Below are 24869 nucleotides of genomic sequence, written 5' to 3' on the forward strand. Positions count from 1 at the left end.
TTATTGAATAAAGCAATTCACTGAATCCATTAAAGTTTGATATGATTTGCTGTTTGAAGCTGTAGCTGCTCAATCTAATACAGTGCATGAAATGATATGTGGTGAAGTGAGCTGCCCGTCTTAATTGTTACCTTTTTTCTTGGATGGAGAGTCTGTTTTGCCATGTGGACGAGGCGACGTCTCCTCCACGTCGCCCACCGTATGAGCTGCCGCGCCTCCCGCTGCTGTAACCTGCATCTCTGAAGTTACTGTCTGAGACTCCATCCTAAAGGATTCTGACTCCGCCCCAACCGTGACGACTGTTTCCTCTGTGTGAATCATCTCTGTCGGCATCAGCAGGCGCAGTGCTGGCATTTCAGAGCAGGGCCCACACTGTTCTGAAGACACCTCAGGTGTAATCACACGGAAGTGTGTGCTTTCAGACACCGGGATGGATATGGGGCAAACTGGCGGAGGGTTGGACTTCAGTGGAAGGACAGATGGCTACAAAAGTGGAGAAGAAAATGATATGAGCTGAAGAAATAACACTGCAACTTAGGGTACCAGAACTAATACAAGTTTATTTAGCTGTGTGCACAGTGGAGACTTTCATACCGTGGCAGCCTGAGGCAGCTCTCCCCATGCCCAGTGCATTTCTGGATTCTGACTGCCTGCATTTGATGGTCTGGCAATTAGTTCAGAGTCACTCTTGGGAGAGGTGGGGCGAGAGTTTCCAGGGCTAAAGAAGAAGGAGACTGTAATATTTCCACATTTATTTCATGCACTGATAGCATTAAGTGTGAGTGGATTTTGTGTGAGTTGAGCACCTCTGAATGGGACTCCACTCCCCATCTGAACGAGCGTAGATGCCGGCCTGTTTGAAAGAAGTGCTGGTCGAGCCAACTGTGTTCTCCTCTCTGGAGACATCCCGAGATGTAGACCTGCAGTACGTAAATAAAGATGAGTTGGTCAGGGTTTATCTTACCCTCCCCTACACTGACAGGTGAATCCTCATCCTCCGCATGGGTATTTGATTACCATCCTTCACCATTTCCCTTAACCTTTGACCCCAGTTCTATTGTTTCTTACCTGTTGCTCTCCATTTCCGCTCCTTCATCTGAGCTGATGTCTATGGTGAACATGTCTTCATCTGCAGAGTAGTCTCCACTTTCCTCTCTCCTCATGCTGTCTGCCCGAGCCTTCCTCCTCCTCTTCCTCCTTTTCTTCATCATCATGTTACTGCTCTCAACATTACTTGCCACGGAGCACAAATTCTGTATGGGTGTCCCAGAGGTCTTCCCCATCAAAACGGGGCAATCTGACATGATAGGAGAGGTGGCCAGGTAGGAGGGAACCACTTCCTGTTTAGGGGGGGAAACAGGAGTGAAATATGAAAAACCTAAACTTTACACCAAAAGAACTACCTACATGAGGAAATCTGTATGGATTTTGAGTGGCTCTGCAACTGTCAGCGCTTTAGGTCTGCACTGAAATTGGATGCTGTAGGAGTATTCCTGACTGTCCGATCGTTGTGCTTTGGAAGGCAGAGCAATGTGTGATTGTGCAACCTATTATCTCTTGGTTTGATCCAGTGAAAAACAAAAAGATTACAACATTCTGCATAAAAGTACATTATAAAGCTTGCAATAATGCCCCACTAAACCACCACTCCATAGTTAGTGTATTGCATGACTTTGGTCTGAGACCTAGGTTTGCAATCACTGCCAAACTGCAAAAACCTCTTCAGAGGTTTGCCAGAGCAGAAGCAGACTGTTTCTCAGTTCTGTGAAGTTTATAGTCCCTTTTATGATCCCTTCTTCTAGGAAAAGAAAAGGGTTTTCTAGGAGGTCTCCAGCTGTGCATCCAGGGGAACATAAATATGTGTGTGCAGGCTCAGGGGAAAACCAGAAAGGGAAGACAAACTGATTTGTGGTCTGACAATCCTGCCTCACGTTTTGCTTCCCCGAGGCAAGCAAACGGGTTCCGAGACACCAATGCTCCTCCCCGACTTGCTCATTCAAACCCAAGAATCTGACACCACCCTGGAGAAAATAAATCAGACACTTCCCTCGTTACAGCCAGCCCCAAGCTTCAAGTACTTTGGAGCTTGTTTTTGTCTTTTTCTGCATACATCCTCATGTGCATACAATTGCCAAAGAGAGAGAAAGAGAGAGAGAAAATAATGATGACAGCACATGTGACTTGGCTCTTTCAAGCTGCAACAGAAAACCTTGCAAAACCAAAGAGGCCAGCTTTCCAAAAAGTGGGGAAAAATAGTTTTCCATGAATTTTCATAAACATAAAAAGTAAAAATAGGAGGTTAGAATGGAGGACATTGACATTGAACTCGCTAACCTTTGAGCGTTTGTCTACTAACTAAGCCAGTTTCACAAATACTACATTGCCAAAAATATTCAAATGCCTGAAAGCCAATTTCCAGATTTATCCTCAGTCCCAATGCTCTAAGTGTTTGACATACTTGCAGGTCATAAAGCCCGGGGGTTAGTAAATGCCGCATTCTCGGCTCTCGCTCGCTGATGAACAGAAGCAGTCTGTTTAAAAAAGGAAAGGAAAAAATTCCTGGGTGCTGTGCCAGCTCTGCACACAGCGTGACATTGTTCAAAATACTATCACTGTGAGTAGGAAGAAGAAAGTTTGAATAACGCTTTTTGCTTGTAAACACAGGCGTGTCAGAGTGTAGAGTGGAAATAGTGTTATCATTTGAATCTTGTTTTCATCTGAATCAAAGAGGACTGAGACGTACTAAGTTTAAAATAACTACAAATATAACAGTCTTTTTCTTTTTAATTAAATGCTCCCGATCATTACCTGATCATTTTTTGTTTCTTGCACAAAAAATGCCTCTCCATTTTCCCCAAGCTTCATATGGAGATCTACTGGTTCTCCGTTGATTTCCATGTCCACCTGGAAGGAGAGGGGTGACACAAAGAGAGGGTAAGAGCTAAACATTAAACATTTCCCCTGAAGACACCTTTGGTTTTATCTCCTTACCACTTTCTCTCGGGACCGTAGGACCCCCAGCTTGCCGAAGCGCACATGGAAAGGTGAGCACTGCAGGGAGCCATCGGGCTGTCTCACCACAATGACATCAATGCAGCCAGAGAGGGTGGCGGGATTGAGGCCTCGGTACAGCTCTTTGACCTGGACAAACACCTGGCCAGCCAACTGGCCCACGAAGTTCATGGTTTGGCGGGTCTGGGGGAGCGAAATGGTTAAAATGAGTTGTGTAAGTCACCTCTTCCTGAACTCGGTCAACTGTCAAAAGTGGATGCGCTTATGAGTGGGTATCTGCTGGGGCAATCTTCAGCCTGTGAATCAAAGCACTGGTGACATAACTGTCCTTCAGTGGAAATGGGGTGAGCTGTTCCAATAATAAAGTCAGATTTCTGGGCAGATAAGAGATTTTTAAAAAAAGGAATTGAAACTGTTTCCTGATCAGCAATTAACTGTTACCATTTTGACCTTACTGTCCTCTTTTTCAAGCCTCACTCTGGTGAAAACCGTATTTAGCACTTTATAATTGTCTGTAAGTGGGCTGAAGAGGGTAAAGAAAGTCCTTTTCTTTTCTGATCTCTGCTGGCACCAGGTGCTGACTACTAGAACACTCTGGTTTCTGTGACAGAAACACACTATTAAGATTTGTGTAGCCTTCAAAACTCCTTGTAACAGACAAAAAGAGAGCGTTAGAGGTGGAAGTCATGGACTGGGGGCTGGCAGCTGGCAGTGGTTTCCTAAATGGTTGCAGCACCAGGGAATGACAGGCTTAAATATGTTGGAAAAATGCCAACACATCCTAACCCCTGAGCGCATGTAAGCAGGAGAAGAGGCCCTGACTGAAGAACAGAGGAATCAGTTCTTGAATCTTATAAAATCTCTCTTCTAAATTACTTTTGCTGCATTGAATTATTAACTGAATTTTCCACAGTGGCATTGAGTTACAACACTGTTGACTTTCAGAGAACAGAAAATGCTGTTACACAGTACAGCGCAGCTTCATCTAAAAATAGGCTCTTCTTGTGTTTGTTCCTCTTTTTGTTTCATCTCAGTGTCTTAGAAAACTGACAAAACACTGGGGTCTGGTTTCCAAAAAAAAAGAGCTGTAATGGATACAACCAGAGCCCACATCTACAGTCAAGCTTAAAGAAGACCTGTTATACTCATTCCCAGCTCCATATTTTTATCCTTTAGGAGTAGCTTTAAATGATTCACAGTTCAAAATCATCCTTATTTATCTCAAACAAAAAATTCTTCTGATTCGCTGCCACTCACAAACGGATGGTTTTTAACAGCTGGTAAGTGAGGCTGCTGAACTCACAGCTAGAGCTGAATTTTAAGCCTATCACCTCTCTTTGGTATCATACAGAGCAGAAAGAGCGGACAGAGAAACTGCCACTGAGCATTTGGAGCAATCTGAAGCTTGAGCATCCACCAATTCAATTCAATTTTATTTATATAGCGCCAAATCACAACAACAGCTGCCTCAGTGTGCTTTATATTGTAATGTAAAGACCCTACAAGAACACAGAGAAAACAGTGGGAAGGAAAACCTCCCTTTTAACAGGAAGAAACCTCCAGCAGATTAATAATAATGAATGACTAAATGCAGAGTGGTGTATAAACACAGAGAGAGAGAAAAGAGGTGAGTGAAGAAGAGGCACTCAGTGCATAGTGGGCATTCCCCAGCAGCCTAGGCCTATTGCAGAGTAACTAAGGGTGGGTTCAGGGTTACCTGATCCAGTCCTAACTATAAGTTTGATCAAAAAGTGAAGTATTAAGCCTAATCTTAAAGGTTGAGAGGGTGTCTGTCTCCCAAATAAAAAACAGAGGGGCCTGAAAGCTGAAGGCTCTGCCTCCCGTTCTACCTTTAAGTATCCTAGGAACCACAAGTAAGCCAGCAGTCTGAGAGCGAAGTGCTCTGTTGGGGTAATATGATACTATGAGGTCTTTAAGATAAGATGGGGCCTGATTATTCAAGACCTGGTATCTGAGAAGAAGGGTTTTAAATTATATTCTGGTGTCACTGCTGTAACAGTGTATATATAGCAGAAAATACGGAAGAACATAATAGGTCCAGTACAACTAGTGGCTTGTGTTTAGCTGTGGTATGCTCATTTTGGTATTTTTAAAGCTGCACTTTTGAACATTTCTCTGCAGATTCAAATCTGGCTGAACAGCTTAACATGTAATGTGTTTAACTGCACATCACTACACAGAAATATACCTTACAAAATGTAATCTATTCCTGATCATTTAAGAAAATAGAAGCTTCTGTCCGTAGAGAAATTATTGTTTTTTTTTTTTAAATGAAAGATTCGGACACGTGATAAATCAGCTTCCATAACGCACATTTAAAGACATAAAAAAAGATCCAGTCGATATGGTAAATAGCTGACTCATATACACCCTGATGAGACAGATGTAAAAATTTAGTGATGAATGAAAGCTGCTTAATGGCAATCAATACAGTAAAAGACACACCACTGGTCAATATATGGCCATAACAAATATGTACAGAGCACATAAAGCCAGTTCATCACCCGTATCATCTCAGAGGCAGGTGCAGTCAAACATACAAAATCCCAAAACATACCTTGTTCAGGCTGAGCGGGCAGCCTTTACCATCACTCGAGAGACAAGCGTTTCCTCAACAGGAAATAACAAAACAACGAAACATTATAGAAAAACTCCTATTTCTCAATAGAGGTGCTTCCTGATTTCCTGATACAGCGCCTGGGACCACTGAAGAAAAACGTATAATTTAAGTTAAAGCGACGATTCTTCTGAGTGCGTCTGTGCCTTTCACTCACGAGCCCTGTCACTGGATGACGTCACGTGCAAAAAACTGTTGGCCAATCAGCGTCGAGCTGTTGAGTTGCCAAGAGAAAAAAAAAATCAGCTGCCACAGTGGCAACAAAATTAGCCACTTTCTTACATTGTTGCAGCTAGTCTGGGTGGTATTCTCGAAGAAGAGATGACTTTATGGTATTATGTGGCTGTTTTGATCAGGTCACATTAATCTCGTAACTGCAGTGACAAAAATAAATGAGCCGCGATATGTCTCACTTTACTTCAGTGCCGCTATTATTTGAGAGCGGGAAGCAGTGGGGGCTACGTCAGCGTTTAAAGCCACCAGGTCCGATGCCGTGAGGTGATCTTTCTGACCAATCACAGCTCTTCCTCATAGCACATGCCATGTTTGCTTGCAGCACAAAATTCTCTAGTGAGTCTGTATGAAGAGGATGTGGTCGGCTGGTGGTTAGGTTACTTAAACGCAAAAAAGGGTATTTAATATAGGAAGACCCAATTTCTGTAGCACAACTGTAAACAGCCAGTTTGCAGAGCAGACAAAGTCCTGATCTAAAAGCACTTAAATTGATATGTCATTCAAAAAAAAGTTGTACGGTTATGAATGGTACAGTTACATTACTGCCAAAGCCACTCCGTCTGTCTTTATCTCTTTGTCTTCCTCTGTGTGTGTGTGTGTGTGAGTGTGAGTGTGTGAAGCACAGCCAAAAATCTTGACAACATGGTGCAGGACAAATATTGGATGAGTTACATGCTACAAAAGCCTCACGCGCAGCTCTTCTACAACCAGAGCAAGTTGAGCCTGTGTGCCTGAAAAAAATGTGCGTCTGAGTGCACAAGATTTAATTGTTTCCAGGCTGTGAGGCAGTCTACCAGAAAGAGGAAGAACACGTGTCTTCATTAGGAGTTTTTTTCATCACAAGTTACAATCAGCATGTTGTTATCTTGTGGGAATTGCGTACTTTTGAAATGCTGGAAGTGGCGTTTTGGATGTCCCTAGTTTAAATAAACAAACAAACAAAACAAAAACAGCATACAGAGTGACTGTGCTCTATTCCCCAAACTGTGTGTGTGTCTGGGTGTATGCGCTTAGGAGCTTTTACTACCTTGCGGTTTCTGCCTGCTGACCCTGATGCAACCTACAACTCTAGCTGACATAATGCAGTTTAATGCATAAATGCATCAGTAGAACTGTTGCTCCTTTTACTACAAAACAAGGTATGTTTAATGTATTGGTTTGCACTTTTGCAGTTATCCCTTTTTTTTTTTTTAAATTCAGATCTTTGGTGTGAAGAAATATGAAGTGCACTTAGCATCTTTTTTCCTTAATTCAAATTTCCTTTTAGCTAAATTTTAATTTTTATCACACCATTACAGTCATTTTCGTTCACTGGTCACTTCATTAGTCACACCTTATTAGTACAGAGTCAGACCTCCCTTTGCCTTCAAAACTTCCTTAATTCTTCATGGCATAGATTCAACACGATGCTGCAAACATTCCTCAGAGACTTGAGCACATATTGACATGATAGCATCACACAGTTGCTGCAGATTTGCTGGCTGCACATCCATGATGTCAACTCGCGTTTCGCCACATCCCAAAGGTGCTCTGTTGGACTGAGATCCGGCCATCTGAGTACAGTGAGCTCGTTTTGATGTTCAAGAATCTAGTTTGAGATGATCTGAGCTTTGAGACATGGCAGCTCAAAGCACTCTAGCCATTCTCCTCTGATATCAACAAGGCATTTTTGCCCAGAAAACTGCTGCTCAGTGGATATTTTCTCTTTTTCAGATCCTTCTGTGTAAACCCTAGAAATGGTTATGTGGAAACATTAGAGCATTACTTCCATTCGGATGCTCGGCTTGAACTTCAACACGATCTTCATCATGTCTACATGCCTAAATGCCTCAAGTTGCCACCATGTGATTGGCAGATTAGATATTTGTGAATTATTACTTAATGATCAAACATTGCCAAAACAACTCATCAGCGTGAAAGATGTTACACTTGCAAGTTACACTGAACACCAAAAGATTTTCTACTTTCTTATAGATAAACTGCATTAAACATCTGCAGTAAATATCCTAAATATCCTCTAAACAATTCACGTTACACATACCATGGTATTCCTGTACCAGTGATCAGCCTATCCTGGAGTGTCTACGCAAACAGGCCAACCACACATTATGTCAGTGACAAACACTGGCGTCACTGGGAGCTCCGAGGATACATGAGACACACAGCTGCCCTCACCAACATGTTTCAAAGAACACACTGTTTTGCCAGGCAAACTCAGCCAGCATACGCTGTACGCACACAAAAAGCACATGATAGCGCTATAATTTTCAACATGTATGGTCAGAGGCGCGGTCAGTACCAGGCTACAACAGACAAGTTGACAGATTTTCTATTAGGAGCATTTAAATCGTTATGATAGCCCTCATTTGGTAATAAGTTGGTCTCGCACCCCGTGAGACCAAGAAGAAGCAGCGAGCTGTCAGATGTGAGATGTTCACTGTTTCCTAAGCAGCGTTCTCATACAGTACGATGTTATAGCTTAGAAAAACAGTAACATACACACAGTCCAACCAGCCAATTCATGTACTCATGAATTACTGATTTATAGCTAAAAAGGTTTACTTACCTTCTCACGGACTTCAATACATGTAAAGTATGCAATGAAAGGAGCCTGACAGTCATTTTTTATGAGTGACTCCACCATAAACTGGACTTGCTCCGCACAATTTGCCTCACGTACTAGTAATTCTTCTTAAATGTCATTTTAGTTGATTCAGCAAAAGTAGCTCGTTAGAAAAAAGGCATTTCATAATCTTTTGACACGCTTAGTTGCTGTTTAGGCTGCTGATTGGCTGAGGCTGTTATGGCCCGAGGGTCTTGAGACAGGCTGAAATGTGCTAAACTGTGATTCAGAGGCTAAAAGGAAAATCTTTCCAGAATTAGTGAGGTTTTCCAGTGTAGGAAAATGTTTATGACTGCAGATTGTTCAAATTAAAATAGACTTTTTAAAAAAGTAATTTAACTTAACTATAAGATTTCTAGCAGGTGTAATCCAAAAGGAGAGAATCTGCTGTCTTTTGGTGTCATGGATGCATTTGTGAATGTAGGTTATAACAACTGCTATATGGTATCTCATAACATTTGCTTCACCTAATAAGGCTGAGCCTGTCATCTTCAGTTTCAGTGGAAACGTCTTGTCTTACACTGGTGGATTATGGAAAAATACAACCCTGCTGACACCGTCTCTGCGCAGAGAACTTGTTGAATGACTTTGAAAGTTTATCATGACTATTTTATTCACGTTTCCTTCGCATAACTGCTGAAACAGGCAAACTGGTGTAATCTGCTGTAAGCGTTACTCATGCTTTTGCGTTTTTTTTTTTTGTGTTTTCACACATGCAGATGATTTAAAAATCACTTTACCCAGCTCCAAGTGGTATCAGTGGCATAGTTCTGAGTAGCCTCATCTAACTCTTCTCCATCCTCTGTTGATAACATGATTCCATAATGTGTTTAATCCCAGCAGCAGATGTTTGGTCTTTGCTACCTCTCAGCAAATGTGAGTCTGGTCAGCTCAAGAAGTTGTGTCCTTACTCTCGCTGCGTATGTCAAGTGTCTGACTGTTGAGTGCAAGTGAACAGCATCTTACTAAATTTACCTAGGCCCCCTCATTGGAAACCTGAGCTGGGTCTGGAGTGGTCATCATGTACTAGACCTTCTGACTTCTTAGGGATTTGAGGAGGGGGAACACCTGCTAGGATTGTTTGATAGCACTTTAGTGGAAGTGGGCATCCTCATTTAGACATGATTACACAACAGTGACATAATATGCTACGCTGGCATATTATAGATCCCCCTAATAATATATGAATAATAACATGCCTGACAGTGCTTTTTAATATGTAAATGTCTCATTAGTGCACGGACTGCAACACCTGTTGTGGGTGTTGATCCTTTGTTGACCATATAGTGTTGTTACATCACATTCAGACAAGGCCACCTGTTGCATGGGGGTGAAATCCAAGACTCCCTGGTATCCAGCGAGTCTTCTAGTGATTACTGTAATTAATATGACACTATTATACACAGTTTGTTTGAACTGGTGACCTTTGTTAGCCTACAGGGTGGGGAATGCCAAATATTACCAGCAGCTCATTTAATTTTAATGAGATGAAATGCATTAATTTCAAACACCACTGGTTTTAATGGTATAGCTGACCACTGTAAATTTGATAGACCACCCGAGTGCAAACATAGCATCCACTTTACCCAGTTTTATACTACACCACTCTCTAGTGTTCAATACAAGTAAATACATGTGGACATCAAGTTTGAGTATTACAGCAGCGACTTATCAGTTCTTGTGTAGAACTGTTTCATGTGTCCCAGTTAATGATAACTACATATTTCTAGAAACAAAATGTTTTCATCAACTACATACATAGATTTTAGTCAGTTTGGGCTTGTTTTAAACTAACAATCATAATGCTTATAAATGTTATTATGGCTCTGTTGTCCCGTCACAATGCCGAAATGAAATTTTCCTGCAGCACCTAAAGGCAGCACGGTACCTTGCCGCTGCCTTTACGGTGTCCTCCTCTTGTCGCATATTGATCCAGCTAGCTGAACGTTAGCTTTTGTGTCAGAATGGTGTCCGTGGCGTGTCAGTGTTTGTCCGTTGTTTCTGGTTAAAGATATCAGGCATTTGGTGGCTTTCATGTTCCGTGCGGCTAATCTAAAAACCATCGGCAAAGCGGGAACTGGCTGGTAGGTGGTGTTTGAAATCACTGAGACGTAACATATTGTTCACGTCCACTCCACTCTCGTGAATCAGCCGGCTAAGAGGCAGGGAGAGAGCTAGCTGCGCTAACAGGCTAGCAGCTAAGCTCCTCTGACTATTTTAGGGTGTGTTTGTTGTCTGCTTTTTGACGGTGCTTGTTAAAACTAACCATGAGCTAACGCTGTGAAGGTTGTTACAGGCTAACGCGGCAGAGGCTGTTACTTAGCAGTAGTTAGCTGGCTTTTAAATTCTATAGTTTTTTTTGGGGGGGGGGGGTTGGCTAAGTAGCAAGAAAACGTTAGCCCTCGAAGCTAACAACTTTAAGTGGACACTAAAGCAGGCGTCGATTTAGAGGAGCCTGCAAACCTCATCGCGGGCTATTAAAATAGCATCGCATAAGGTTTGTTAATGTTGCTGTTGAGGAGTGCACCCGTCGTGTGTTAGTTTTAGCTTTGCTTGCCGAGAAGATGTGGACATTATGTAATGTGAATAATCGCCTGACTAAAGTCTTTCACATTTTCCAGCTAGCTTACTTCCATGTCAGTTGGCCTCACTGACAGCTAGTTAAGGTTATTGCTCTTTGATTGTCTATGTGGTTAGTAGTAGTCTCCTGGTTGCCTTATGTTTTGCCCATCAATAGTAATCTACACATCATGACTGCATACATAGAGTTTATACGAATGCTTGTACACGCACGAAACCTTTAGTGCTTGTAAGTGCTTCAGGTATATGATTGTCCACTCCTGGTGTGTAATACAATGGTATCCCCCTCCTTTTTTTTGCTTTGTCTCAGGCACTTTCGCCGAACGATGGACGAGCTGGTCCATGACCTGGTGTCAGCACTGGAGGAGAGCTCAGAGCAAGCTGCCCGGGGTGGTTTTGGTGATGGAGGAGACCATGCACTAGCCGTGGGCTGTCTGTTAAAAAGACAGGCTCGGAAGCGAAGGGGTAGGAAACGCCGCTCAGACAACCCGCATCCACCATGGGAGACGGGCCACCTCAGTGAGGGTTCAGAGTCCAGTGTGGAGGAACATAAGGTGAGATGGGGTGAATGGAATAGGGGCTGTGGGTGAAACACATCTGTTTGAAACCCAGCGTCAACAGCCTACTTAGGAGCAGACCACCTGGGCCAGTTTTAGTACATTTAAGGATGTATGTGTTTGAGAAGAGGAGAAAAATGTAACTGTGGCAAAATAATTTTTTAATGCCATATAAAAAGACTGATCTTTTGGACAACAGCATGTATTTTTATTTGGCTAAAAACATCAGTGTTTCATAAGTGCGGTCTAACTGCTGTTGCTTACATCTTAACTGGCATGCTCGAGTTGGTTCAAGAGGCTTAATTTAGCATCGGCATCACAGTGTGATATTCACCCCAGTGACATTTGTTGCAGGACTACCGTGCCAGTACAGGAGGTGTCTCTGCTGCCAATAGCCATGCCCGTGACAACAGCGATTCAGATGAACAACTTGGCCCGAAGCGGCGAATCCCCTACACAGCTGACACTGGGCGAAGTAAACGGCCGCTCTGGCCGGATGATCTAGGTGTTCTGGGCTCAGCAGAGGGGACTCGAAGCCTTAGGCGACGACGTAAGGTCAAACGCATGGCTGTGGACCCACCAGTAGATCCAGAACTTACCACCTCTACTATGCTTGGGCCCCCGCCTGTCCCTAAAGCCCGTGTTGGGGGCAAGTCACATAGACTAGGTGCAAGCGAAGGCAGATGTACCATGGAGCTCTGTGGAGGTGGAGTGGTAGGGTCAAGTGGAGGGAAAAACAGAGTGAAAAAGAGGAAACTGGCAACGAACCGGCCAGGAGTGGAAGCTGCAGATGAAGGAGTGGTGGTGGAGAGTGAAGACCCCGTCTGTTCTCCAACAGATGGGTCCAAAGACAAGATGGAGCTGGAGGAGCAAAAAGGCTCGGATGAGGACATGAGTGACAGGTGGTTAGTGTTTTGACTTTCTTTTTATGCCCTGTGCTTCCAGACGTTGGAGCTCCCTCTGTGTGTGCTACTTTGTGCTCTTTTTAATGGAGGCTGAGTGTGAGTCTGTAGTGTCACAGGTAAGGGGGTGTGTAGGACTGGGTATCTAAAATGAATACTTTTAGTCAGAAATGTGTCTGTTGCATTGATGATCCACTAAAAACTGACAAGTTCCTGAACTGAAATGTTGCCTATTCCAGACTATTCCATGTTCTTTGATGGCTCCTTTCATTTAGTCCGCATATGATATTCAGAGCTTAATTTGACTGAAAAATAAAGGTTTTATTAAAAAAAACATCAAAATGCAAACTCATACTAAAACTCCCTAAAATGTGCAATTTTTGATCTTGCTCATTTTGTGAAGTTTTCACACACACAGACTATACTTGGAAATGCCGTCCAGGTATACAGTGCAATTAATTTGCTACTGGACAGCTCCCTCACTCCTATTTTGAAATTTTATTTGCTAATCCCGACCAGCTCACCAGTTATTTTCCATCTAGTATTTCCCTACTAACCGTAGGGCTGGTCAGGTTGCTGTCGTGGCTTTCCTTGATGGCAGCGAGCTATGTGGAATCTCTCATCCTTGGGGTCAGACAGCCTTTTCATCATGAACTGCAGCTGATTATGGTAGTCTTTGCTCTGTTCTGGAGATCCTTTGTGGCTTGAATAAAAACTGACACTAGGTGGAGAGCTGGTGAGCTATGCTGAGCTCACCAGGGCTGCAGAGCAGAGGAAAGATTAAGGTTGGCAGCAGTAGTCCAAGATGGTGGAGTTTAAATTAATAATCTGTTATATATTATCACAATATACATAAGGTATTATTTATTAGCATTAGTGTTATTTATAAATGCTTAGAGGTGTTTGCATGTGCATTTGTGCTACAGCCACTTGCTTGAATTTCCTTTTCATCCTCTTCTTCCTTCAGTGAGACCAGCAGTGTCAGTAACAGCAGTGATGGCGGCCTTTATACGAATGATGAAGGGAGGCAAGGTATGTTCACTCTGGCCTGAATTAGTTGAGTTTCTAAACTTAGACTCTTCCTGTCCTATGATTTCTTTTCACACAAAAAATTCCAAAGTGAACCAAAATATGTCACTGCAAACCATGTGAGAACTTTTAGTCCACTTATTGGTCAGATGTAACTGGTGTGGAAGCAAGAAAAGTAAATGCAGGAAGAAGGTGCTGTGTTCTGGCAGAGTGGATAACATGGGGGATTAACATTAATTTTACATCTAGTTGCTAATCTGTACTGAGCATTTGTGTACTCTGCACATCTATTGTACCCTGCTGCATCCCAGAATGCAAAGCATACCTGGCTACTAGAGGAGGTTTAGCTGAAACTTGCAGCATGCACCTGGTAGTTAAACAAACTGCTCTGGAGGTCATTTGGGACCAGACCAAGACCACCTCCTCCAAAAGGTCTCAGTGCAGTTGTTTTGGTCTGCACCTGAGTGCAATTACTACGTTCACACCTGCACAAGCAAACTGCACCAAGGGGGAAAATGAACTAGAGTTCAATTTAAACAGACTAAACACCGGAGCTCTGAACAGCCTTAAAAGCACTTCTTTCAAGCACCTGTTATTGCTAGCTGTCAGAAATGGTCTACTCCCCAGTTTCCTCTTTTGTCATTATTTACAATGTTGATATCTTAAGTCCTGCCAAGGTATTTATAAATATGGTGAAACTGCTCTTTTATTTAAAAAATATGTACATTTTAGCAGCTTTTCTGTGAGCGCCCATTTTTCTCCCTCATCCTTTCAGGTGACGATGAACAGAGTGACTGGTTCTATGAAGGCGAGCCAGGCTCTGGTCCAGGGCCCGGGGGTGCTTGTGGGATAGCCGGAGTTGTTCCCTGGTGGGAGAGAGAGACGGCGTCAGAGGAGCTGGATCTAGGTGACCCTGTCTTCAACGGCATTCTCACTGGATCTTTCCCACTCATGAGCCCCGGTGCTCAGAGAGGTAGGCTGCCACATGGGGTATGTGCTTGCTTTCAGAGCTGCAGTATAATTGTCTAGAAACTTGGACACAATGGCAATAAAATTAATTTTGAGTGTAGTTTGATTCAAATTTGAAGTTCATTGGATGTGTATGTATATAAATTTTTTCCTGGTCAACCATCCAAAGCACTGGTGACACTAAAGAGAAGTGAAGAGCAGACTGTAGGCTTGGGAGGATGGGATGTTAATCATAAAGCTCTCCTGCAAGAGAAGGGGCAAAGAGGAGTTTTATATGTGGCTGGTTTGACACAGAGAAGACGGAACTAGATGGAAACTGATGATCTCCTCTGGTGTCCCCTAGCTGAAAAAGATGGAAGAAGTAGCTTTCGTATGTATATTTATATGTATTACATAATATATGTAGCACGAGGGGCAAAGTGTTGTAGTGAAAAGTTGTTGCAGTCTCATTAAAGACCACTAGGAGGCAGATGGTCAACACTGATGAACAGCATTACAGCAATAAACAGATATATGGAATAACAGAGTAACAGCTTTGCTTGTGGCATTCAGTGCTGAAACGAAACATTTGTAATCTTGTGGCCCATAAAGCTGCGTCTCTCTCCCTGCTAACTCAGTGTCCCCTAGTTTTTCTCTAGCCTTTTTTTTTTTTTTCTTCTTTCACACCTTGTTAGGTATGACATATTATCTCCTACTTATTTTCCACCAACATGGTGCTGGTGCCTAATCTAGAACTGCCTGCACACCAGTGCCCAAAAGCTGGCAACTCACATGATACAGAAAAGCTGGTAGACTCCAAGTTGGAGCCACTCTTATTAGACTGCCACCTGATGTAAGGTTTATGGCACAGCTGCCCTAAATTAATAGTACTGGTAATTACCAAAATATTGTTTTATGTTTCTGTAATGGTTAATCCAGCAGTTTACACAAGCGCTTTAATCAAAATGCTATTTCTAATGCTAAAATATGATTATTACTGTTATCCATGCATTTTCAAATGTGCTGTTTCAAAAAAAAAGCATGAAAAAGATCATAAAGCACTTGGTTATTTTTTGATTAAGATGCCAAATTATAGTTATTTAGTTGCATTCCTGAACAAAAAAAAATAAAAATTACTTTTTGTGGTTGTTATTTTTTTCTCTGATTTCTCAGAGAAAAGTCCAGTGTGCCGGTTCAAATTTGGACATTAAAACTTGAATTCAGTTTGAATTCTCGCTCCTGTTCAAACTCTGCTACATTGAAATGTTCCTGACCAAACCAAATGAGCCATGTCGCTAATCATATCCTAAGTTTAACTGAGTCTGTGGTTGTGTTTGTCAGGTTTCCAGGCCAGGCTGAGCCGCCTTCATGGAAACCATCAGGTACCTGAGGCAGGGCTGCAGGGAAGCTCCAGTCAAAGCTTAAATGAAAGATTGAGCAGACAAACCCAGGACACCCACGAGTGAGTTCTTTCTGTACGATCTGCTTTTACAACTGTAAAGCCACTTTTTGATTTTATGCAAGATGCTTTCTAAACAAAGAGCTGTGATGTAGAATGATTGCTAAAAGTAACTTACAATACAGAACAATTACAGAACTTGCAATAAATGATCAGAACAATTTTATACTGGCATAGAAAACACTGATGACAGATCACAGCACTGGAGCACAATAAAGCCATGATGAGACGGTCACTCAGCTTGTGGCTGTGTGCTAACGAATCCACTGAGTCAAACTGACTCTGTTTTTGCTGTTCAAATGTGAGAAAGATTTCCTTAATAAATAAATAAATATTTTTTGAGTTTCTGTAAAGGTTTCTGTGGCAGACAAATACCAGTAATTCACTTACAGTAAGGAGCAATGGTTTCTGTTTAACAGCACGATTTTATATCTTCAACAACAGGCCATGGTTTAGCTCGGGCTCGAGGAGAGAACACGGACAGGTGAGTTGTCTTTCATTTTAATTCCTTGTATTCCCTTTCAATTGGGTTAAAAGACAGAAGACGGGCGCCGGTTGAGCAGGTGACCTATATACTATAAGGCTAATGCAGAGGCCTGGGTTCGAATCTGCCCAGAGGCCATTTACTGTCAGCTTTCTCGTCTTCCCTACACTGTCCTAACACAAAAACGACAAAAAAAAAAAAAAAAAAAAAGCCCCCCCAAAATACTTTAAAATGCAGAACACAAAGTTCAGTACAGGGAGAACTCACTTTTTTTTTGTCTCTCCCTCCCTGCCCCTTCAGTTGCACTGGGACCCGCTGTCAGACAGAGGGCATCGGAGGACCTGCTCAGTAAAAACAGCAAGCAGGTGAGAGCAGTTTAACTTCAAGTTGTCATTTTTGACCAGATTGATTTCATTTCTGTGTGCTGCAGTCTCGCTGACGTTACTCCTCAGTTCTGCAGTGTTTAAGGGTGTTTTTCAAACTTTTCACATCATTTGAGGTCAAATGAACACTGTCATATTTTTGTGGATCTTGGCTGGTTTTGCAGACAAACCAGCGGACACCTCGGCTCACTCTGCACAGGGGATATCAAGCGGAGGCGGAAAGCAGCCCCCCTTGGCTCCACTGCACCCTCAGGTATTGGATGCACACCTAGCTTCACCTAGCACACCATCTGGCACTTGATACCAACTGCTCCTTTTATTGTATTTTTGGCTCTCTTGTTCTCCTCCCCCATCTTTGTTGAGCTCAATGTGTCCAAGCTATCCTCCTCCCCTTCTGCTGTACACGCTGGGATGAAATGTGGGGCTTTTGCTGTATATTTTTCAGAAGGGGGCTCTTTCTCCCTTCATATCGCTCTTTCTCCACCACCTCCTCGTCGTCTCATTAAATCCTGTTCCTTTCTGAGCTTTGTTGGACAAGAGTCAGCTGGCTAAATCGTGCTGCCACAGCAGAGATACTGGATTAGCTGTTAGCCACTCAGCCTCCTCCCTAAACTACTCCCCTTACCTCTGGGCCAGTTTATCCTTTTGGAGGAGGAAGGACGAGTTAATGCTAATGTTGGACCCAAGTGGGATTATAATATATTTAGTCTGAAGCCGTGTCCTGTTTTTGATTGTAATTTATACCTAAATGCTGAAATTGTATCCACATTAGCGTACTGAGAAGTCCTTCATGAGATTAAGTTGGCTGTCTGTTGCAGGTTAAAAAGTCATGCATGTTTTGGCTCAGGTGCAGGCTTCCTTTATTTATGTCCTGGCCCGACATAAATTCAAGTATTTGAATGGTGCACACATTAGGGAGATTGGACAAAAAAAGGCAAAACCAAACATTAACTTAAACTTAATTTATGAGGTCCTTATTTCAGGTTGCATGCTTAAGAAGTCAGATAAAATTTGTTAAATAGTGCGGCAACACCCAGCGAGCCCATGGAAACTACTACTAACGGGTACTAGAGTGTACTATAGGCTGCCAAAGTGTCATTGCGGCACTTTCAGCATTGCGTTGTGTACATGTCTGACAGTTGCTCAGCATATATTTGTGCTCTGAGGCCAAATGTCCTTCCTGACATGCTCGCTGTCTGCAAATGAGCTTGCAGCTTTGCTCTGCCCTGCGTACAAATGAAAGGAGGATTAAAAAGGGTAATAGGTTGCGCTCTGTGACTGGACTGGAAACTTCCAGGAAGAGGGAGGACAAAATGATCACTGTCACGGATGATCTTCCCTTTACTGGTTACATTTGTTACACGACTGAAAATGTGGCCAAGTCGATTACATGGTTACGTTTATACTAAAGAGGAACCACCAGATGGACAGAACATCAAATCTGTAAAACAAGAAAAAAGGATTTTTATTTTTGAGATTAATGAGTTATAATTGCAAACACTTCTGCTAGACCTGCAAATAATAATTTTTTTTAAAATTCAGTTTGTTTTAAAAATGTAAAAAAAGGTAGGGAGAAAAAAAAAATCAAATGTTCTGTCCCAAAATCAGCAACTGAAGGAAAAAGTCAAGCTATTGTCATTGCCTTGGGGTAGTATCCATTCCACTATCACAAGGGCTGCATGCTGACCAAGGCCCATAACTCCATCATGCATTTTGACAAAATTATCCCGCCCCACCCCTCCCCCTCTGTTACCAATCCAAAACAGCTGAGCACCCGCTCAGCTGTGTTCTTGTTTTCCTAGTGACCAGAGGTTGCTAGAGGATTGCTGACCAGTCTCTAAGCTTGTGTGACTGAGACCTATCAGGTGTAATAATGGAGCTAATTGTTTCGCACCTACCAACTTAACACGTGGGTTATATTAAGTTGGAAAATTTCAAAATGTTGCAGTTTGGCCCTCATTTCCAGCTTAGGAAACAGCAGCTTTACTGTAGAATTTCACCAGAGTTTCCACTGGATACATTTAAAAAGTATTGTCCTTAATTTATATGCTGTTGACTCATATGTGAATATGGAATTTGGGGGTTTAGTTTCTTGCTCCAGGACTCTTCTACATGCAGATGCAGACACTGGTGATTGAACCACTGACCTTCTCAATATTAACCTGCTCTAAATTCTCAAGCACCATTTAAAAAACAAACAAAACAAAAAAAAAAACCCCAAAACAAGGCCATAGGTGAGATATGTGTAATCAGTGAGCAGTTCATCATGAGATGTGACTGAAACCACTTATTAAAATAATAATAATAAAACCAAATTTGTCCTCTAAAGTCTGATTTCTGCATGGTCTAACATGTATGATTTGGCAGTAAGATCATTCAAAAAGGCAAGTCCACCTTACTTTACCTTGTGGTGGGGGGTGTCCTCTATCTTGAGATTTCAAATGGCTGAGCTTTATTAAAAAAAACCCCGTAAGAGTTTATGTATCAATTACTTGGGAATGATTTATTAACTGCACTGTAACTCTCTTTAGCTTGGTATGTAAAATATTTGTGGGAATTATGTCAAACTAACTTTATTCTGCTGTTGTAATAATAAAATAATTTCAAACATAAGCTGTCTGAGCTGCTTTGAAGACCTCCTTTATAGCTGACAGGTGCTTGTAATTAGTGTTTGGCAGATGTGTACACAAACTATTAGCTTTCTTTAATCTGTGAATTTGTTAATTTTTCTCTTTTTAGGAGTTGTCGGGGAAACCGCACCTCCGATTCCTGAGACCAACATGGGGAACCGCATGCTGCAAAGCATGGGCTGGAGTCCAGGGATGGGCCTGGGTCCTGAGGGAAGAGGCATCACCGAGCCCATCCGGGCCACCCAGAGACCCAAAGGCACGGGTCTCGGTTTCAGCTGAACATCCAGAATCAGGCTGTGATAAGATATCCCACCAAGGAGCGACAGAGATGCAATTCTCCTCAGGGTTATCAAAAACGGTTCGGAATAATCCCAGGCGTGCGACCAACGAGAACAAGGCTGCTCATCATAGCAACAGCCTGTGATGAAACCAAAAAAAACTTTCCCATATTGGGGAAACTGCAAGAAACCTGAGATCTCTGCACAGACTCCTTAACACGTGAAAGTAAAGGATGGAAAGTGATCCGGGAAAAAGACTGGCTAACATTTCTTCTTGAGAAACTCCATGTTGGAGAAAATAATCGACAGTGATGTCTCATCTGTTACCTCACATGCCAGTGTTACTGGTCAGAGAGGTGGGGTATTGTTGATTATATACGAGCAGTATTGCTTCAGGTCACCAATGATGACAGCAACAGTTTCTTTTCAGTCAGCTGTACTGGTTAGTGAATTAATGATAAAGGGTTTTTGTCTGATATTGCACAAGAATTTTTAAATCAAAGGTTTGAGAAGTTCATACCTCAAAGATGGATGATTTTTTTTTTTTCTTTTTTCAAATATTGTAATTAATTTAGGGTACACTATTGACACGTGTTTGGATATCTGGATGTTCTCCCACTCACCCATTTTATTGTTCATTTAATGGAAGAAATCCTGTCATGGGAATGTTTTTATCTCTCTCAAAAAATAAGCTGAAAATCCAAGTCAAAAAAATTCTCCATTTAGCGCACATTTACGCACACATTTGCACAAGTGGATCAAAGTTTCACCAAGTCCTGCTTTTATTATCCTGTCTTATCTCATATTATTTAAGGGTTTTAAACAGTGTTTCTGCAAGCATAGCCAGTGACTTTACCCACGCACACTATGATACAAGCATTTCAGTGTTTCCATGCACATTGGAAAAGAATGAACAGTTCTTCATACCTGTGTTTAACAGGTGCTTTCCGCTTTATTTGCTTGATCAGACCTTTTCTCAGAATTGTGGGCAAGTGCAGGCTGGCTAACATCTAATCAGACACCGGCACAATGGAGGAAGTCAAACACATTTATTAAAATAAGTTGGCCTGCTCACCTAATTTTGAGTATTTACTATGCAGCTGTTGGGTAATTTAACCACATTAGCATATTGGCCAGACAGAATGGATTGATATTAAAGTAAATTTAAGTGTAGCTGAGAGATCAAGGGCCAGAAAAATAGAAATGGTGCAGTATGTTAAACTGTAGCAGTAACAGCTTTTAACCTTGGGCCACCACAGGGATGTTTTTTGTTTTGTTTTTTTTTTTTTTCCCCCAATTTACATCATTAAACCTGTGACAGTTCAAAGAAATGTGAGCCGAGCTTTGATTGAAAGAAAAGTGTGTACTGTACAAATTTTTGCATCTGTAAACCAAAAGCGGTAAATTTGAAATTAAACAGTCAAGTAGTGGTTGAAGTGGGATCTGTCAGCTTTTATTGAATTAATTAAAAAAAAAATTGTAACGCATTAACTGTTTAGGAATTAGATTTTAGTGTGTCCTTTTAAAGGGTTCAAAGGTAACTGGGCAGGCTGGCGTGATTATAATTGTTTTTAATACTTGGATGGAAATTCTCTGCTATTAATACCTGAAGCCTGAAACCAGTGGATGTGACCAAATGCTTTGCCATGCCTTTGCTGCAGCTTCCTTCAGTTGCTGCTTGTTTGTGGGTCTTCAGATAGAAGATGGATTTTAAAATAAAAGGAGCATAAATACTTGGGTTGAGTTCAGGTGACTCAGCATTTTAAGAGCATTGCATTTCTTTGACTTAAAACTCTTGGGTTATTTTCACAGTATGTTTAATCCATCTCTACAGTTAGGCGCTCTGATCGGTTTTGCAGCATTTGACTCAACCGGAGCAGAGTGTAGCCCTGTACCCTTCAGAGTTCATCCTGCAGCTCCATCATCAATAAACAGCAGGTTGTACCAGGTTCTTTTAACACTGCCTCCTCCTTGTGGTGTGTTTTGGATCATAAGCCTTTCCTACCTTCTCCATACATCAGTCCAAAGGATCTTGTTTCCAGTAGGCGCTTATTTTCTTTTAGGTGTTTTAAAAGTCTAATCTTGGTCTAAAGTTTAACCACTGGTTTGCACATTGTTGTAAACCTGTATTTCTGTTCATGAAGGTGTCTCTTGATTGTAGACTTTGACAATGATATACCTACCTCCTAGAGAGTGTTCTTGTCTTGGCTTGATGTGAAAAGGTTTTTCTTTGTCAAGGAAAGAATTCTACGATCACCCACTTTGTCTTCTGTTGTCTTGCAGGCCTCCTTCTAGACCAGCGCCTTCCTTATACTACATGTACCAAATTGCTGAAAGTTTCTGCTATAAAACTTTGATTGGTTTTGTGTTTCTGACCTAACGGTGGCCTCTTTTATTTGCATAATATTCTGTAGATTAGGGCTTTAATAAAGCAGCAATTTATGCAGCGTTTAAAGTTGTTTTGGTTTTTTTTGTGTTAAATTACCAATATTAACAATAACGGTATTGAATTTTGAGAGTTAAATAGTTTTGATCCCTTTAAATTTGTATGTACAGAGCACTGGAGTCTGCAGTCATTTATGAAACTGAAATACAACTGTAAACTAACACTAACGTGTCTAGCACCAATGAAGCAGCTCTCAGGTTGAGCATCGCACTCCGATCAGGACGCCAGTCCTCTAAACGCAAACTAGGAGAACTTTCTTCTCCGGTTGCTTCTGAGACGGCACAGTCGCAGCTCCTTTGATGAAGAGAGCTTTCACAAATCAGAACGTGGCCTCAAAATATTTCTAACTCTATGAACGCATGCGTCCCGTGCACATGCTGACTCAACATCACTGAAATATGATGCTCCCTCTGTCTTCCTCCCGCCCCTCTTTCTCCCATCTTTTGCAAGGCTGCAATAGAAAGCCCTCCTCTGTATCTTTGGGAATACAGGAACACTGTGTGTCCTCTACCCTCCCTTTTACTCACCTCCTCCCTCAGCATATAAGGGTACGCTGGCTGTGTTCTCCCTCACCCCTCCAACAGTCTGCCCACCACCACCATCACCCACCCCTGCTCTTAGACATACTTTCTGTCTGACACACTCTCTCAGGAGTCCCCTGCGAGCCAGGTAGGCAGGCAAACTCAGCACTGGATCAGAGTGAGGCGCTGAGGAGAGGGAGAGGGGAATGTGTGTGCTTATGAATTTTTTGTGTGCTGGGAGTGTGTGTGTGTGTGTGTGTGTGTGTGTGTGTGCGTGCGCGCGCTGCTGCATCGCTGAGCTACAGAGACCGGAGGCGAGGAGAGCTGGAGCGTTTGTCCTTGAGACTGACTGACTGCAGCTGTAGAGCGGAGGAGCAGCCAGCCAGCCAGTGGATGAAACTGACAGTGAGTACTGAGCGAAAGCAATAAGACGAGCGGACAGGAAGAAGTAGATGTGGGCTTCTTTTAATTGCAGCAAATGTGTTTGGGTTTTTTTTTTTGCATGTGTCTTTTGTTTTTTTATTCCTTCGAAACAGTCCAGTGTGGTGTTGAATTGGAACAGAGGTGTGTGTGTGTGTGTGTGTGTGTGTTTGTGTGTGTGTGTGTGTGTGTGTGTGTGTGTGTGTGCGCGCGTGCATGCGTGCGTGCCTGAGCAGGTGAAGGTCTACTCTGATCCCAGGTGAACTCATCTCTCAGGCTTTTTATTGGCTCCCATCAACACTTCCTTTTTAGACTTTGTAAGCATTTGGAAAACTGTTAGTGTGTCTGTGTCATCCTCTTGTTTCTTTATGTGCACGCTATCAAAAAAGATGTGAGTAGACACACTACATGAGTGTACATCTGTCCAGCTCTGCCCCCCCGGCGTCTCTCTTCTTCCTCAGTGCTTCTGTTGACAGATCGATAGTTACGCATCTATAATTGGAAGTCATTATTTATGGCGTCCCTCCAAAGCGAGTCATTATCATGTGTAATCTTGCAGAAAATTACATTTTGACTGGTCTACCTTGGCGTGGCCAGGATGAAGTGCACTGTGCTGAGCGGACTAACAGGCTGAGGTGATGACCGGAAGGTGGGGTCACTGCAAGAACCCCCTGAAGCCTGGAAAAAAAGTTGGGGAGGGGGATAATGGTGTCAGAGCTCACCTTAAAGCAGAAATATCCCAGAGGTGCATCAGGAGGGAGTCGTAGAAAGAATAGAAGCGCAGTATGAAGAAAACTGAAAGATGAATAGAAGGAAGGTGAAGTAACTGGAGGAGGAGAACTGGCATCAGCTGGCGGTGGCACGAGACACTGTCGTGAAATAAGACCGGCTCACCTGTGGAGCTGCTGACAAAATGGGTTTGGCTGGGTTTGAGGGGTGGCTGGGTGGATAGGTAGATAAATGGAAAGCCAGAGGGTGAATTCAGAAAGCTGTGGTAGGGGAAAAAAATAAACAGATAATATGACGGGATAAGCTCTTTCAGTCTCTGTGCGATTTGTGTTGATTTGTTTATTGCAGACATGCTGACATTGAGCTTGAGGGAAAAAATTGCCACCTGTGGAGATAAAAGTGATATGATGAGGTAGGCTACATGCTGTTTCTTCGCGTGTGTGTGTGTGTGCGCGCATGTGTGCGCGTTTGGGGGGGGGGGGTGGGGTGTATGTGAAAATATTTACAATAGTTCCTGACATCAGCATTAGATGTGTGTGGTGCTGATTCCCAGGATTTAATGTGACTTGGACCCACATCAGTGGATCCTCACCAGAGATTTGTCGGTTAACCAGGTGTGTGTAAAGGGGGCTTAACTTGTGAAAAAGCACCAATGATGAGGATATAATACTGTTATTCTTAAGTAAAATTACCAATAGAAATATTCCAGATTGCATGTAAAAATCCTGCATTTAAAACTCTACTAAAGTAAAGCCTCAGGTATATAAAGAAGTAAAGAAAATACTGCTGGCAGTAGAATCTTTAGGTGGCACAAATCCCCTGGAAGTACAAGTCCTAGAACACATAATTACAGGTCTCAGTAGATCTTAATGGGATGCATATAAGCCTCAGTGACTTTATTCTCCATATAGATTCAAAAGCAAATGGCTAAGTAAGAACCAGGATTGAGAAATGCTAAAATCATAATAAATATGTACCTCTGAAAAATACTGTCAC

General features: G+C 42.3%; 2 protein-coding genes across 4 annotated transcripts in view; one reads left to right on the forward strand and one right to left on the reverse strand.

The window, feature by feature from the left end:
* Positions 1–5791, reverse strand: part of lpin1b (lipin 1b) — a 12388-nt gene extending 6597 nt beyond the window's left edge. Inside the window, exons 1-7 of the mRNA XM_030721797.1 lie at positions 5591–5791; positions 2992–3195; positions 2809–2904; positions 1069–1340; positions 807–920; positions 595–718; positions 132–483 (exon numbers count right to left, since the gene is read on the reverse strand). Of these exons, the coding sequence (XP_030577657.1) occupies positions 132–483; positions 595–718; positions 807–920; positions 1069–1340; positions 2809–2904; positions 2992–3183 (1150 nt within the window). The 5' untranslated portion in view covers positions 3184–3195; positions 5591–5791. The remainder of the gene's footprint in view (positions 1–131; positions 484–594; positions 719–806; positions 921–1068; positions 1341–2808; positions 2905–2991; positions 3196–5590) is intronic.
* Positions 5792–10392: 4601 nt separating this feature from the next.
* gpatch2 (G patch domain containing 2) lies at positions 10393–21193 on the forward strand. Of its 3 annotated transcripts, none has more exons than XM_030721895.1 (10): positions 10393–10591; positions 11398–11641; positions 11999–12549; positions 13514–13578; positions 14351–14548; positions 15865–15985; positions 16427–16466; positions 16767–16831; positions 17014–17102; positions 19589–21193. In XM_030721895.1, exons 1-10 carry the CDS (start codon positions 10542–10544, stop codon positions 19756–19758), a joined length of 1593 nt encoding a protein of 530 aa, XP_030577755.1. In that variant the 5' UTR covers positions 10393–10541; the 3' UTR covers positions 19759–21193. The 3 variants fall into 3 exon arrangements, 2 of the variants coding, with proteins under 2 accessions (XP_030577755.1, XP_030577756.1); XM_030721896.1 differs by having other exon boundaries at positions 11999–12546; XR_004019203.1 differs by lacking the exon at positions 16427–16466 and having other exon boundaries at positions 19589–19641.
* The last annotated feature ends 3676 nt before the right edge of the window (positions 21194–24869 follow it).

Source organism: Archocentrus centrarchus, chromosome 24 (genome assembly GCF_007364275.1).
Source record: "Archocentrus centrarchus isolate MPI-CPG fArcCen1 chromosome 24, fArcCen1, whole genome shotgun sequence".
NCBI lineage: Eukaryota > Metazoa > Chordata > Actinopteri > Cichliformes > Cichlidae > Archocentrus > Archocentrus centrarchus.